At 38.8% G+C, this 17,077-nt stretch overlaps 1 protein-coding gene across 2 annotated transcripts; it reads right to left on the bottom strand.

Moving 5' to 3' along the window:
- Positions 1 to 1,029: 1,029 nt before the first annotated feature.
- On the bottom strand, positions 1,030 to 15,883 carry grm2b (glutamate receptor, metabotropic 2b; the record flags this gene model as incomplete). 2 transcript variants are annotated; one of them, XM_081358212.1, is made up of 5 exons in its annotated part: positions 1,030 to 1,103; positions 1,180 to 1,360; positions 4,262 to 5,325; positions 5,801 to 6,638; positions 15,416 to 15,883. In XM_081358212.1, 5 exons carry the CDS (start codon positions 15,881 to 15,883, stop codon positions 1,030 to 1,032), a joined length of 2,625 nt encoding a protein of 874 aa, XP_081214338.1. The 2 variants fall into 2 exon arrangements, with proteins under 2 accessions (XP_081214338.1, XP_081214339.1); XM_081358213.1 differs by having other exon boundaries at positions 1,030 to 1,097; positions 15,416 to 15,793.
- Positions 15,884 to 17,077: the final 1,194 nt, after the last annotated feature.

The raw sequence follows: 17,077 nt of genomic DNA, 5'->3' as shown, positions 1-17,077 counted from the left end.
ATTGATTGGTAGAGGAGTGGTGTGAGCCAAATGAAGACTTCACTGATTTATTTTTTAAAAAGAATTTATTTACATATATTACAAGTATAACACTGACTGGTTCACCAAAATTCACATTAAAACATCTGTATTGTTACCTACTTTTTTCCCCAAAACTGACAACTAAGAATTTAATGCAAGTTCAAAAAAGGGAAATACATAATATAGTTAGTTTTTTCCATCTTGCAATGACACCTAAACTAATCAATGAGGACCGAACGTGAGACTTTATACCACAACACTAAAAAGACAAACTCATCTCCAAATGAAATTGGACTATTTTACCACCAAACTAAAACGAGAAATCGGTTACAGTCTCCCATTTACTGAGAATACAGCATCTAAAATCACATACCCTGGGGTACATAAAACAAATCATAATATATTTTGTGCAAGTCTCATTGGTGATCAAGGTCTTGTGGTTGTTGTAATCACGAGACTGAAACATTCGTTTATCATGCCTTTCCCCAACGGCGACTCGCTGAAGTCCAACGAAATACAGTTATAAAGACTGAGAAATCAAAGTCTACTGTTAACATTACTTAAGACTAGTCAACATCTTTTGTAGTGTACATAAATAAAGGGCACATGTGGCCAAGTCTAGTTGCACCGTCATGTTTCTTCAAAACAACTTCCATTCCCTTGTCAAGTGGCTTTAAATTTACTAGACTAGCACATTGGCACATGGATCTATAATCACATTTACAATGGTCCTTGTCCTTTCAAAGCTCTTGATCATAAAGAATAGCTTTACTGTCTAACTGAAAGACAAAAACATGCTTGGTCAAGATAGAGGTGACCACGGGATCATTTGGGACACCATCAAGAATGATGCATAGGTGTCCAGGATAAGATCATGAGATAAACTGAGATTGACTCCAAATATTTGATTAGAGTATCAAATAAAGAGCACAAGTCTACGAAATTGCATTCAACTCCTGATTTTGATGATGTGACATAAAATTGGCCCCATCTTGCTTAAATACGTCTTCACAACGATGATGTCGTAGAGTCCACCACTTCTCGCCCGTTACACACAGTTGGTACTATAGTAGAGGCTGAAGCTGTGGAAAAAGATAATTGAAATAAAGGAAATGATCAATAACCATTAGCTGAAGCTTTAGGAGTGAATGTGGTTACCTTGTGAGTAGGTGGAGCTCGGTGCGGTGACTGCCGTGGAGAATCGGTTTTCTTTGGCCCTCAGAGTGGTCACATTCTTCTGCGGCTGGAAAAGGATGATGTGGATCTTGGGGGCGAAGAGGCAGCCGAGCACCACGGAGCCACTCAGACTGACGGAGATGCACATGGTAGTGGTCTGCACCTGTACAGTGATCAACAGGATTTAACATGTTCAGATAAGTGTATCATTCAACCTGGCTCACAACAGTTTGTTACCATACACAATGAATGTCATGAACGCCAGCCTTGGTCAGATTTCAGTGCAAAATTAAAAGGAAAGAACATTTGATATTTTGCATGAAAAAATGAAGACTAAAAATAGGCTTTATTTTCTTTAAGCAAAATATAACTTCCTAATTCTTGAATTTGAGGTTAAATAGGGCCAGTTTTTGATTGAACTGTGTTCTGTATTCATTGCCTGAATAAGTTCTGTGTTGATAGCTTTGTGAAGTGATGATATAAGATAATACCCAAGCACTTTGATATTTACCATGGTACCAAGTGATTATTAAATGCATGTACCATTGTATTTACATTGGTACTTCAAATAATGCAGTGGAGAGATATTATCATAATATCATGTCCAAATAACATGAGGTAATACCAGATTAAAGATGCTGTATGTAATATTTTTGACTGAACTAACGCATACAAATACCATATGTTTGCAGATATTTAGGAAACATGTTAAGTTCACATACTCGTTTCTTCTAAAAAAAACAATGCTAGAGCCAGTTATTCACCTTTGAAATGTGATTTCCAGGTTGGAATGTCTGACTGCATCCGAAATCGCATACTTCCCTACTATATAGTAGGCGAAAAAAAGGAGTCTTTCCGAATTCACAGTAGAGGAGGCGAGAAGTACCCGGATGACCTACTACTTCTGACGAGATTCTAAAGTGTGCATATAATGGACACTTTACTATCCCATGAGGCCACGGGAGAGGATTTATGAATGGCAGTGAAGCGGCGTAACTGACGTTGGAAGGTCACATGACAATGACAACATGGCGAATGTAGTACGTCCAGATTACATTCATACTACACATATTCATATTAAATAGAACATACTTTTTTAGTGGTCATGAAGTTATTACTTATTCAAAATAAGCACCTACTCAGAGCATGCAATTTCGGATGCAGCCTCTGTTTTTGTTTTGGTCTGTGAAATCCCAGCCAATAGTATTTCGACACCCCGGGGATGCCAGTTGGCGGAAAACACAGCATATTGCAACCATGGCAGCCAGCGAACTAACTGGGTCAGAGATTGCAGATTCTACCCGATCTTAAAAGCCTCGGGATCTATCTGAAAAGCTCTAAGACCAGGATAAATCTTATCGCCCTCGTTCCTGTTGCGTGTCTTCAATCTGGCAACCCGCATGTGCGTCGAGTCTGAGGAGGAGTGGCGGGGAAACAACTCTCCCAAATATTTTGAGTTTGTACTGCAGTACCCATTTCAACCGTTAGCTGTCAATTTAACATACTGCACCTTTAATAATTTGTCTTAGTGTATGCCTGTACATATGTATGACCTGAACCATCTAATTAAGGTCTTACTAGGTACTTTGATGTCATACACGATTGGTCTGTGCAGCCTACTTCAAGTTGAAAACCTAAAGTCTTCAAGATCGCTTGAAAAGCATTGGCAGGTGTGTTGAAGCAGGTTGGAAATAGATTTTACAGGACATTGGGTCTCCAGGAGCAGGATCGACGACCTCTGGTTTATTCAGACTGAGAACCTCTCAAGCCAAAAAATCAACTATTATAGTGGTGAAATAAATCTTTTCCCTGACACTTAATCTTTAGGTATTGCCTCTTCTCTTCTTCCTCCAAAGGTTAACTGGCTGATACTACATAGCACTCCAGAACTGATATTGACAGCACCAAAATGATATAATTGTCTGGTATAATTCTCTGTGGATATAGTGTGTTTGTGTTGTAAAACGATTTGCTGTTGCAGTGCAGGGATTGCCACTCTCAGCCAGGGGGCATTCTTGATGACCGTGTCTACAATGAAACTAACAGAGCTCTGACATCTCTCACCCCACAGCAATGAGAGTCCTGATAACATGCGACAGGCAGCCCTCATCCCTCAGATAGTGCTACTATATCGACTAGACATTCACATCACTGTATGTTTGAGCTGGCACACTGAGTTTGTCTGGTTAAGAGAGCCAGAGGCCAGCTCTAAAAGTAATCTCCTGTTTGGTGTCATGACTTGCAGAAAACCTCAAGACTGAAATGAGTCTTGAGTTATGAGTTTTTGGCATATCTTTCGACTGCTTCTGTCTTCTGAAAAAAGCAAAATCTCAAGGATGTTTTGCAGTATGGTAATAGGGTATTCACTGCATAATCTAATAAACTCAAATGTATTACATTTTACATTTACAGTTACATTTCAGCAGAAATCTGTTTGGGTCAATGTATGGAGGTTCATGAAGTATCTCCTCTTTAGCATAAGAATCAAAGACAATCTTGCATAGCCACTATTGGCATAAATTCTGGTTAATTTTGCAGCTTGTTCTGGCAAGGAACTGTGCACATAAACAGGATGTTATATCATTGCTTTTTTTGTCTTTATGTGCCTTTTAGGAGCATGTCTATGCAAAATAAATCAGTGGTTCCCACCCCTAGTCATGGAGTATCTCCAACACAGCACATTGTCTCCCTAATGCAGGGTTCTTCAATTCTGCTTTTGTAGGTCAACTGTCCTGCAGATTTTCGCTCCTACTGTAATCAAACACATCTGAATCACCTTATCAATCTCTCCGGGATTACTAGAAACTTCCAGACGGGGGTGTTGGGCCAGTTTAGAACTAAGGAGTAGGACTGGACACCACTACCCTAATCAACACATGATTCAACTTATCAGTTCATTAATAGAGACTCCAAAACCTGGGTGCATTAGATAAGGGAGACATCCAAAAAGTGTATTCTTGGGAGTACTCCAGAACCACAGTTGGGAAAAACTGAAGTTGATGATATTACTACAGTAAACTGGCATGTACCTTCAAACTTGTTTCTAACTATGTATCCTACTTACTCTGTAGTCACTGGCAGTGACGTAGAAGATGGGCTGGAAGGCCAGCCAGATGATGCAGGTGGTGTACATGGTGAAGCCGATGAACTTGGCCTCGTTGAAGTTCTCTGGACATTTCCTGGTCTTGAAGGCATAGAAGGTGCAGAGGATGATGAGGATGCAGTTGTAGGTGAGGGACACCAGCATGCTTGAGTCCAGGCTATTGCATTTCAGAGTCACCACATCTCTTCGATCTGGACCCACCTCTTTCCTCACACCCGGTGCCTCTACCAGCAACCAGACAAGAGCGACCAACAGCTGGGCAGAGATCAGTATGGCACAGATTGCTACCTGAGAGGCAGGGCTGATGAAGCGTGGACGTTGGGCACTGTCTCTTGCCCCACCAAAGATCCGAGCAATCCTGTTGGTCTTCGTCAGCAAAGCCGAGTAACAAACCGCAAAGGAGGAGCCAAGGCCAAGACGACGCAGGGTGCACACAAATGCCGAAGGTTTGGCAATGTAAATGAAGGTCATGGCATAGCAAAGGAGTACACCAAATAGCAGGATGTATGAAAGTTCTCGACCGCTAGCTTTCACAACCGGAGTGTCATTGTTCCGTAAGAAAATCACAGCCACAGCAAGCGTACACAGCATCCCCAGACAGGCAATGGTGACGGGTCCTACTGCCCATGCGTCCGACCAGTGGATGTACTCCTCCGGAAGCTCATAGCACCCTGTGAGGTTAGCTAAGGGCCATTCTCCAAATCCACAGTCCACACAGGTAAATTCATCTAGGAGGTATTGGTGGGGTTGGCATGGGATGCAAATCCAACAACACACGTCCCCAGGTTGCATGCTTTTAGCTTCATTGGGTTGGCATGGGTCACTGCACTGAGATGTAGGAATTGCTCCACCTGCCCAAGGCACCAGACTGGTATTGAGCACTAAGCTCTGTGCCCAGTAGCCTACCTTCCGGTAGAAAAACTTGTTTTCCTCTTTGTGGTAGTGGAAGATGTTGTAGCGACCCAGGCAGTCACCTAATGAGGTGAACCGCACCACGTTCTCAGTGTCAGCAGGCCTAAAAGGGGCTGAAAAGGTTTAACAACATTACAGTACCTTTATTAAAGTCTGAATCCTGAAGCCATAGACTACATGCAACATTAATTCATTTTAAATTTAATGTGCAATTCATCTCAATTCTGAAACTGATCTTAGTGATGTAATGTTAGCTAATCTCTCAAATTTATTTCTCAACATTTAAACTGAAAGATTTAATCTGTTGAAACCACATCCAATAAATCAGTATATAGTTCATGGTCTGTCAAACTGATTATCCTGTCTGAGATTGCATTCTCTTGGAGACCAGTTGAGAGCTCTCTGATAATTTGATAAAGGATGTGTGGAAAGTGAAATGAAGTTTCGGTGCATCAAGACTTATTGGTTAGATAAAATTTTAGGTAGATAATTGAAGAACTGTTTCATTGATTGGGAGGAAATGTTCTATGGCAAAAAATAGGACTAAATGAAATAGAACTTGAAAGATCTCAACTGGTCGCTACTCACCATCAAACTTAGTCTTGAGAATAAACTCCCGGTAGAACCTCTTTCCATTGCCTGGCTTCATGGCGTCGCACACCTTTGTGGTATTGGGGCACACAGCTTGCCGCATGTTGTGAAGGGCATAGGCCATGGCATAGACTGCATTCACCACAAACATGATCTTTGATTCTGGCTTAAAAGACCCATTCCTCAGGCTATTACTGGCGCAGCCGTGTTCATGTAGACGACAGCCAAACCTATGCTCCCAGAATTCCCTAAACCATGGGTTCCGTGTGTTCAATTCCGGTGTTAGCTTGGTGAAATAGTCTTCAAACTCCCTAATAGAGTATGAGGCAAGCTCAATGGTGAAAGCCCCATTAGCGGCCTTCTCGCTGCCATGGACTACGCTCTCCTGCGCTCCCCAGCCGTCGCTGGCCACCCAAATGAAGGTAGCGTTCATCCTGGCTGCGGCAGAGAGCAGTTCCCTTGCATCTTCACTTCTGGTGAAGAGAATCACCACTTTGGCATTGGCTTTTTGCTGAAGTGAACGAATAACATTTTCATAATTTCCTCTGTTTACTGAGCGGCTGACTTTCACTGAAGTTGCGATGCAGATTTGGCGTACTCTGGCTTCTTGTTGAAACGCGTCGATACCCGTCTCACCGTAGTCACCCTCTGAGGCTACAGTGGAAACGTAGGTCCAGTTGAAGTACCGTATGATATCAGCTATGGCTTTAGCCTGATAGAAGTCTGGTGGGACAGTTCGGGCGAAATAATCATAACGGGATTTGTCGCTGAGCTTGGCACTAGTGGAAGCATAACTTATCTGTGGGATCTGGAAGAGTCTAAGAAGGTTTGCCACCTGCAAAAAAAAGAAAAATAATTGATTATTAGGCAGTAATACTTTTTTATAATATAATTTTATGCAACCATTTTACCACACTTTGCATAGACCTAAGATTTCCATAAGACGTAGCAAATGTAGCTTAAGTAGCTGTTTTATTAAAGGAATTAGGCACATTATCTACATTATTTTAACATCTATCCATTAATTATGTAAATTGTAGAAATGTTAATCTTTTTTTAATTTCTGTTTACTGCCAGCTTTCTGTGGGTGGCAGTAGCACAATGGTAATTGCCTCAGACAAATAGCAATGGGTTTCCTGAATATGGGGTAATCTATAATGAGCCTTATTTACATAGAATGCGTTTTTGCTCTGAACAGAATGAAAGTCGCCAATATGGTTCAATATGGTGAAATGCTATTTCAGTGCATGTGTCAGGTTACAAGGGACTGTGGGCAGTTATGAAATAAGATGAAGGTTTTTCCAATAAAAAACATAGCGCAAAGCGCCCTTTATGTCACTGAAAATTTTTGTTTTTGCTGTTCAGTATCTACCATAAATTAAAAACCCCAGTTTCCCAATGAGTCAGTGACCCACAGATGCTCTTTGCAAACTCGGTAAGCGCAAGATGTCCCATAACATTCTTTTAAATGTGGGAGGGAGAAAGATACAGCTTTTACCTCTGTCCTGTTTTCCTATCTCCCTCATCTGAGCCTATCATTTCAGGCCATAGTTTCATGGGACTCAGACAGACCTAATTCTGATCACGTAAGATAACTGTGCTAGCAGACAAAATTATAATGTTAGATATGGTGTAAGTTTCCTCAGGCTATGACACCTTCAAAATCTGATTTGAGAGATATTTTTTCCATTTACACTAAGAGTGTTGACAGAGGAAAGAGAAAATGTGCTATTTTTGTTACTTGAGAATATTGAAAAAATTTAGTTGAAAGTCACAGACCATGAAATCTTTAATTGTAGTGTATTGTTAATGAGCTATTATCACAAGAGGACGACAGAACATACAAGCCTGACTGTAAGATGGATAGCATGATTTAAATAATCACTCAAAATTTAACAAAATTATTTGGTTGTAGCTGTTGGGTCCAGCTCTCAGCTGACAGACATTAGAGCTGATGGGTGGTGAACGTACATGTCAGTTTCTGACAAGCACACTTACATAGCTCAGTTTATTCAAGCCTGAGGGAGAGCAGACAGTCTGCAAAGAGGTGAATTGAGAAAATCGGATTCATTTAGACAAGTGCAATCCGCCACAGAGGAAGAACGCTGGTTTGGCATCTCACCTCTGCTAAATTTGACAATTGTCAGGCTAAATCGTAATCAAAAGTGAGAAAAAATCCTTGAATTAGCCCTGTTTTTTTTCCCTGGCATTAAAATTTTCCCAAAAAAGGAATTGGCACACCACCCACCCATTAGAAAAATAGAAGAAAAATCAGGATTTAAAAGAGCTGTGTTGTTAATATGTGTGAGCTGTCTGGAAATCTAATGCGTTCGTCAACACCTCTTAAGCGTCACTGGCCACTTTAGAAGCTCGAGCAGATGTTGATATTCCAGTTGCGTATCAACACATTCATTTTTTTTTTTTTTCAGAAAACAGAAACGGCCAGAATGCCACTGAAGCATTTGACAGGGACCACCTGAGCTGACTCTAGTGTGTGTACTGTTACCCTACCCAGACAGTGGAACATGGAAATATAGACCTCGCTGCATTTCCCATTCTAAGAGTTTTTTGCTGCAAATCATAACAGCAACGTTAAAGTTCCAGTGAGGCTCTAAAAAGCAGTGTGACATTGTCATTGCAGCTGAAAGTGCGATTTCAGTCAGACTAAAACAAAAACGTATTATGACCTAAAAGTATTTTAAATAAGACAAAAAACCATGCACCCTCAGCAACCATCTATTTTAAGATACAGGGTTCCCAGTGTCATAGAAAACCTGGGTATATAAAGGAATTTCTAGACCTGGAAAGATCAAGGAAATTAGTAAATTCTTAAAAAAGCCATGTCATTGTTTTTTCATTTTTTCTGGTTATGTCAAGTGCTAAGATATTTTATCGGGTAGAAATTGCTATTTGTTAGTAAAAAAAGAAAAAGAAAAAACATATATATATATATATATATATATATATATATATATATATATATATATATATATATATATATATATTTTTTTTTTTTTTTTTTTTTACAAAAGTAAATTCATTGGTCACTTTCATTGAAACTTTTGGAATCAAGAAACTTATTTTTTTTTTTAAACTTATTTTTTTAACTTATTTTTTATATATCTTTAAATAAAGTTTGAAAATGAGCAGCAGAAGTACAAGAAATCTCTTGAATATTGTCTCGAATGGGGATGGGGGGGCCTCGGGCTGAGAACCACATGTGCGTGTGTGTGTGTGTGTACTTGTACAGCTATCTTTGTGAGGACCACTGACCTAGCAACACATTAGCAACCACCCTGAACACCCTAGCAATTATCTAGTAATGTCTTGGCAACAAAACACCTTAGTAACGGCATAGCAACCCCCTGGCAAAAAAAAAATAAAAAAAGCACACAGCATTGTGGATGCAAGTTTTCCAGAGGCAAATAACTCTCACAATTTCATCAGAAAATTCAATCCATAATTTAGTTGTTCCTGACTTGTAATTCTTAGTTTTAACATGAAACGGATAATAATCCAATCTTTGTGCAATTCCCATCTTATTTAAAAACGTTTTTCAAAGGCTGGTCAAAAACAAGGCTTCATAGAGGGTTGTGAAAGAATGATTAAGTGTCTGACCCTGTCCTGAATGTAAGCTAAACACCCAAATGAAAGGCTAATCAGGGTCAAGTGATGCTCTGTGACAGCAAAACCCCTTTTCAAGCTTTCCCAGCCTCCAAACATCACAACACCATCTGTTTTTTCCCAGGACACTTCTTCACCAAGTGCTACTGAGCCAAACGGTGTCTTCACTCTCTGTTAAGAGCTAGAGAATTGCAAATGACTAAACATGACAAACAAATAAACAAGGTTTGCATTGTGGTTTGAAATATTGGAGTGCTAATTCTAATTTAGTTTTAATTCTCTTTAATTACGTGGGAAATGCAAATGACTTGGCATTTATATGCCATTAATTATGAGTGTTATTTGTCTGTTGTTTTGGCATTCCAAGAACACCACATGCAGTTCCAACCTATTAACATTTTCAGTGTCTCAGACCACAGTGGAGATCTCCATATGAGTGACCTTGAGACACACACACCCACTCCGTTATTACATACAGAAACACTAACGAACAGTGACTCCTGGCAAACAACTTCTTCACCTTAAGAGACTTGCAAGCATGAAATAGTCAGACAATACTTGCTCTTAATTCCACACAGCACCTGAGGATATTTTGTCACATTTTTTATGCATGTCATTATTATTTATAATTGTGTGCTAACACACACACACACACACACACATTTTGTGCTAAAGAAACATGATAATATATTCCGTCACCTTGTGCGGGAGAGAAAATGTGCTGGCGATGAAAGGAGCATGTTGGCTATTGATTGGTTGGCATTATCAAATGCATTCCTCAGTAACTCTCCAAATGTCTCACATATACAAAAGCTCTGCCTTTTTAATGAGTGCAATCTGACATGAAAACATTCGATTCAGATTTTCTAGTAAGTTAACTAGTGCAAAAGCACCGTAAATGTGGCCCATTTGACTCATGTGATATTTTACAAGTCATTCAACAACACTCTTTCCATCTATTGTTCATTTCATGAGCTACAATTAATCAACGATACCAACAGCCACTGTCTCACTCCTACAACTCCAAAGACTGAGCCATTTTGGTAGCCAAAATGCTACTATAAAAGTCTGAAGTATTTGGTGTTTACTTCACAACTGAACGTCTGTGTATTTTATGTGTTTGCTGACTGTACAGTATGTTGATTTGAGGTGTAAATTTAATACACATGGCTCATTGAAATATGAAAGTCTCTGGTTCCTTAAAGGGATAGTTCACTTTGAAATAAAATTTTGGTATGTTTTAGCTTACCTCAAGGGCCTCTTGTAACACAGCCATGTCCACGCGCGCCCTCAGATCACTTGGACATGGCTGTGTTACAAGAGGTATAAACGATATAAATACTGTTCGTTTTCTCACACAAACCGCTCGTTTCATGTCTTAGGCCATCAATGTGTACTTACGATGGGGAATTGTTTAATTTGGACGATGGGGAATTGTTTTAATTTGGACTCTGTGCATGCTCTTTGAGACAGTGACCATAGACCTGCATTATACGACTGACAGACAAGAACGGTTTGACCTAAAAATATCAAAATTGAAACTACTGTGGAAAAAAAGACACCTACATCTTGGATGCCCTTGAGGTAAGCTAAAACATACCAAAATTTAATTTCAAAGTGAACTATCCCTTTAATTCCTTATGCAGCATCAAAAGTGTTTTAAAAGCAGGCGTTTTCATTGCATTTCAACCATTTTGACCAGCAGGTGCCAATTGTTTCAGAGTTTTGGAAAAGCTTTGTTTCCCTCATCACAAATCATATGACGTCAAAAGACTTGGATATAGCACATAAGCCATATGGACTACTTTCATGACACATTTATGATGCCTTTTTGTCATTTCAGAACTTATTTTTGCTTTGAAGCTGTGTCATAGACAAAAGAAAAGGTTAGCATGAAGGTGATTACATTTTTTTATATATTATCTAAATAATGAAAGAAAAAACAAGCCACATTTTCCATGATGTCTGCTTGTAATGATTGTGTCTGCTTGTGAATATGAATTTAACCATGAGATAATTAAGCTATCAAGAATGATGTGCGATGTGAGTTGTTAAACCATGACGATTTTGTTTATTCCCTCTCTAGGGACCTGTCACTCACGAAATTAGCGGGATAGTCTGCCAATCTCATCGCCACCACCCACTCCAGCACTCGATATAGCTCTGCCTCCCGCCACCATTACCCACACACACACATAAAGCTTTGTACCATCAACCGATGAATGGTAATATGTCAGCCCTGATTCCGTCTCACAATCCAGATGGCAATGGGTGAAAAACAGGTGTGAGAAAACCAGCGAGGACATGTGCTACCCTGTGTGTTATCTCCTTTATATTCATGTTCAGTCGTGTCATGCTTCTTTGGGTTCCCTGCCAAGAGCGTCTCTCATTTACCACTGGGTGAACGAGCTCCAGGCTGCCTGAAGACCCCTCGAAGCTCTTCCACCCCAGTGCTGGACAGGTGGCATGAGCTTTGGCAGGCTTGTCATGGCCTTGTTGTCCAGCACAGTTGGAAGAGCTCCTCTGAGACCTTCAATTGCTGTCGCTGGCTGTGACATCCTTCCCACAAACCTGAAATGTTTGTGTATTTCTCTGCACAATATATTGTGTACATAAACGAATAATTTCTTGGTACATTATAAAGCATATAGTTGAAATATTTTGTTATATATTTGTTGACTGACAAATAGATCAATTTGTGTCAATATTAACATGGATTTTTTTAGTTATTTCAGGTTTCTCTGAAATGCCATATGATTAGCCACTTTGGGACCACAGGAAAATTGATTTCCAACACTGATTTGCTCATGGCACCACAGGATGGAATTGTGCACTATGGTTACTATTGAAGGTTTGGGACAGTGACATCAAAGGCACCAAACAGAAATATCATGATTTTATGGGTTTCAATAAGAACTGGCAAAACATTTATTTTTTTATGAAAAATGTATGAAAATTGTTCCCTGAAAACAGGGAACAATTTAGCTTTATTTTTATTTCAGTTTTAGTTTAATAAATTCTACGGAAGCCCTGAACCGTAATGTGAAAAGAAAAAAAAATCCGTAAAAAAAAAAAAAATCAAAAATTACGAGAATAAAATCGAAACATTTCGATTTCAATAATTTATTTCAATAATTAAAGACAATTTTAAATAATTTCAGTTAACAATAATAACGCTTACTGGATTGATGTTTTAAAGGTGCACTTCACCGCTGGCAAAATTGGCTTTCAATAAAACTTGGCTGTCTATACAGTAGAAAGGCAATTTTGTTTTTTAAATTGGTGCTACCTGACCAGAGAAAACAGAGCTGAAAGGCGGTTGTCTTGCCTTTTGCCAAAAAGATAGGAAAACTTCAACACCCATAATGCACTGGGCATGTTACTGTCCAAGGCCACTCCCACTAGTCTGCTATGGATACGCTTACCAGAGTCAAATACAGTTTTGCTTTAGAAGGAAATACTTCTTGGCAAACTTTTAGTCCTAATGATGTCGACTTGTATTGTTCTCGGGTGCAAGAATTCAAACAGTAAACGTTTAGTGGGAGTGAGTTACTTTAGGTTTCCAGTGAAGCATCCAGCACGTTGTAGGCAGCGGCTAAAGGCTGCAAAAAACATAAATACGGAGAGAACGCTGTGACGAAAAATCTGAAAAACCTCTGTGTTTGTAGTCAACATTTCAAACTGGATGACCATGAACAGTGTTTTAAGCCAAACAAAGAGGAAAAACTGAAAGAAACTGCTATTCTGTCAGTTTTGCCCAACAAAACGCTATAAAACGGTAAGAAAGCTGTTGCCATAATGTTCCATTTTTACTATAATGCTGTTTAAAGAGGCATAGTACGATACAATTTTCAGTGATAAACCTGATAAACCCTTACAATAACTGTTCTGCTAATAACTCTCTGTCGATTCGACTGTCCGTGGGCGGGGAAACAAAAATGCGGAAGTATAATGTGTAGTTTCCATGAAAGCCCTGCGTCATCAGGCTGAATTTTGCTGACAAATAAATGTGAATTTCTTGGTCCAGGTAATACGGAGAACGAGTAAACATTGTTAATACTATCGGCAACGTAACGTTTAAGTTCTGAACATTCAGTATGTTCTCATATTACGTTGAACTCTTTTATCAATAACTCTTTTATCAGGTAAAATTAAATTTCTCATTAAATGACCCCCAACATTTGGCATCCATCTTACTAAGTGCTGAAGTTGAGCTTAGATCAGGACCATCTGTCTCCAACGTGTGTACCGTGGTTAGCAATGTAAATTCCAGCACAGCTGATGTACCAATTAAGCCACGATTCCAACCATATAAAACGAGCGTAGGGCAATTAGCACTCAGTTGTCTCATGCTAATCACAGCCTAAAGGCAGAGAACCGTAATTAACAAGCTGTAGATTCACAGTCTCTGGGCGCTTCGCTCAGGAGGAGGTCAGTCTGTACAGAGGAAGCTATTGTGCTGACAGAGATATGGGCGGATGTATCTGTTGCTTGGGTTTGATAAGGAGGAGTTGAGTGTAATGTAACAAAAAGAGACGTGGTCAGAAGTACTTCCTCGGTATGTCATGCTTACTGCTATGATAACACTTTCTGATCGTATTTCATAACCCTATCTATGTGTGAGAATGCAAATAAACATTTGGAAAGTTGAGAAACTATATTAATGATAGTCTGAGATTATTTGGACAAAATGTTTTTGCAGGGGCGTAGCAACCACTTTTCAAAGTTCAGTGACCTCAAATTATTTTGTAAGAGCCACTGTGCAAAAATAAAATTGCAACCGGTTGCATAAAACAAGGTTTTAAGACCAATCAGAAGCCTTTGTTAACTTTGGTAGTGGATTGAACACATGCACAAGAAGTAATCTACCATTGCTATGTCTACTTGCCTTTTAACTACTGAGGGATTGTTACATCATCTAATTAATATTCATGAGCCAAGTCATTTAAATAATATCATTGTTTTTGCTTTTTTTTTTGCGATACGGTTTGAATGTGCTTAATGAACATACATGGTCCTAAAAACAGGTTTCAGTTCTTTTTGCAAAATATAATTTCTTCTTTGAGTTTTTAGGGTGAAATTTACTGGAAATGTTCTTGATGGGTTTCATGCGATTCACCTACTTAAGGAAAAAAAATTCTTAAGAGCTAAATCCTCCATTTTTATTTTTGTTAGCTAATACTAAAACTACATTTTCGATTAATTTAAATAAAATAAACATTACCTAAAATAAAATAAAATAAAATATAATAAACATTTCAGCTACTTGGCAACATTTTTTATTTCACTTAGTTTAAGTTGAAGTACTGAAATGACTAAACCTAAATAATTTTTTTTAAATACTATAGGTAAAATTAAAATATAAAAATATTTTTTTTTTCAAAAATATTAACAAAAACTATAATAGTATATCAATGATACTAAATTAACACTGTACCCTTTCATAATCCGTTAAAAATCATATCTCTTAAAAAACTGAATTAATAATTTTTTTTGATAATCTTGGCTCATTTGCAAAGTTTGGCTCACATACAACAAACTATGCATTTATTGGTAACACTTTACAAGAAGGTTCATTAGTTAACATTAGTTAATGTATTAACATGAACTAACAATGAGCAATACATTTGTTACAGTATTTATTAATCTTGGTTAATGTTAGTTAATAAAAATCCAACAAACAACCTTTGATTTTGATAATGTATTAGTAAATGTTGAAATGAATATTCTTAGTATTCATTCTTAGTTCATGTTAACTAACTAATGTTAACTAATGAACCTTATTGTAAAGTGTTACCCAAGGTAAAAAAATGACCCGAATGCATTATGAAGAAGGTCAAGATTTTTTTTTTTTGCTGGTCCAAGGTGGCCTGCCAGGTTTATTGATCAAGAGTCAAAACCTACTGACTGATCTTGTAATCTAGATTTCTTTTTTTAAGAAAGATGGTGGGTTGCATAGTGTTTAGATTGATGTACGTTCTACCGTACCTGTATAGAAACATCACTATATGATCCTCCAATCACTCCAGAAATGGCCAGAGGCAATTCATCCGGCACAGGATTCGACCCATCTGGACAGATGAAGCCTGGCTGATGCACTTTCGTGAGAGAAGCCCTCACGAACTCCAGTGACTGCTCTAGTGCATACGTGTCTTTAGAGCAGGTGTCCAGTATATGGGCTCCCAGCTTCAAGCCGGGCAGGATTCGGTTGTCCTGGTTAATTTCGTCCAGCGCCAGCAACATGGCCTCCAGCCTCTGGATCCCGCGCTCTTCGTTTATCTTACCGCAATCCTCCATCCCTTCGCCCTTCTCGTGCACAGGGAACAGCCCTCCGATCACCAGGTCTCCATCCATGATGATCTCCCGCTTTGATCCGGCCAGCGGTGGGGTGTACCTGGGGCTGGTTTGGGCCAGAGGAATTAACAGGAACAGGAAGATGTGCGTAACCCGAGCCATGTCAGGGTTTATGAGCGGTGAAGAACCCTTATAACTACCCTGTGTGGTTTACTTAGCTGAAATATGTACTAAGTCTGTCGCTGATTGTAGACACATCTCGATATCTCCTCAGCACCTGAAAAACAGATATGAATATCATTGACTTGTTGACTTTCCAACTTATAATGCAAAATAAACAACACGTTGTTTTTACATGATTAACACATCTGATAACAGAAGCATATAATGCACAGTGTCACATATTACATAAGAAATTGAATTTTGATAAGGTTTTGTGGTTGCAATGAGGAGGCGGGCATGTCTAGATAGTTATTCATCCTGATTGAACTCAACGTTTCAGAGGTGAGGCTCTGTTTTCTAGCTTCATTAATTCAGACACATCAATAACTCCCAGTGACTCCGTAATTTTCTCAAGGTGTCAAAGGTGATGGATATCATCTTTTAGGTTATGAAAAATTACAACCTGAGGCAAGAGGATGAAAAAATGAAACGATAAATAATTTCAGCTGATAGGAAAGTCTTTCGCAACTATATATCACACAGACTGAGCTTTCATCTCTATTCAGAGATGCCAGGATATCTCCATTATGTGTCTACCACACAGCTGCAAAGATTGTGTTTCTCTTGCATTACACATTGTTCAGATGTTTTTAAAAGCCTTTTCTACACCGCTTTGGACTATAGTTCTCCTGTTTTGTTTGTTTTATTGATGTTTGGCATTACCTATACTCTCTCTTGTCTTTCATTGAACTTATTTTAATCCTCAAAAAGAGAAGTGAGATGTAAATATAAAATGATCTTTGTATCTCGTATGTGTGCTAAAAAAGGGTGTTCAAATTCGACTCTTGATTAACAAGTTACCTTGTCTCAAAAAATGTTTCCTCAACATCCAAATTTCTCACGAAATACAAAACCCACCATCACGGTCCAGTTATGTGTGTTGCTCACTAGTCCTGGGGCCTCCTTAATAAAACGTGCGTACAAACAGATTTGATCTTAGAGTGTGCGTATACTAACAAATCCTAACCTATGTTCGTATTTATGTGGAAACTTTTTCACTTTTCTCTGAGGCAGAGTGTCGGAGTACTGCAGGTTTTTGGAAATCTAAGCCATTCTTGTCGCTCGCCATAGGTGAAGGATTTGAACGTTGACTGGTGCTCTCTTATATTATGTTAATGTTGCTAATGTTAAAGG

This window comes from Scardinius erythrophthalmus, assembly GCF_964197995.2.
Source record: "Scardinius erythrophthalmus genome assembly, chromosome: 25".
Taxonomy (NCBI): domain Eukaryota; kingdom Metazoa; phylum Chordata; class Actinopteri; order Cypriniformes; family Leuciscidae; genus Scardinius; species Scardinius erythrophthalmus.
The sequence above is the reverse complement of the archived record's forward strand: the minus strand, read 5'-3'. Positions and strand labels throughout refer to the sequence as shown.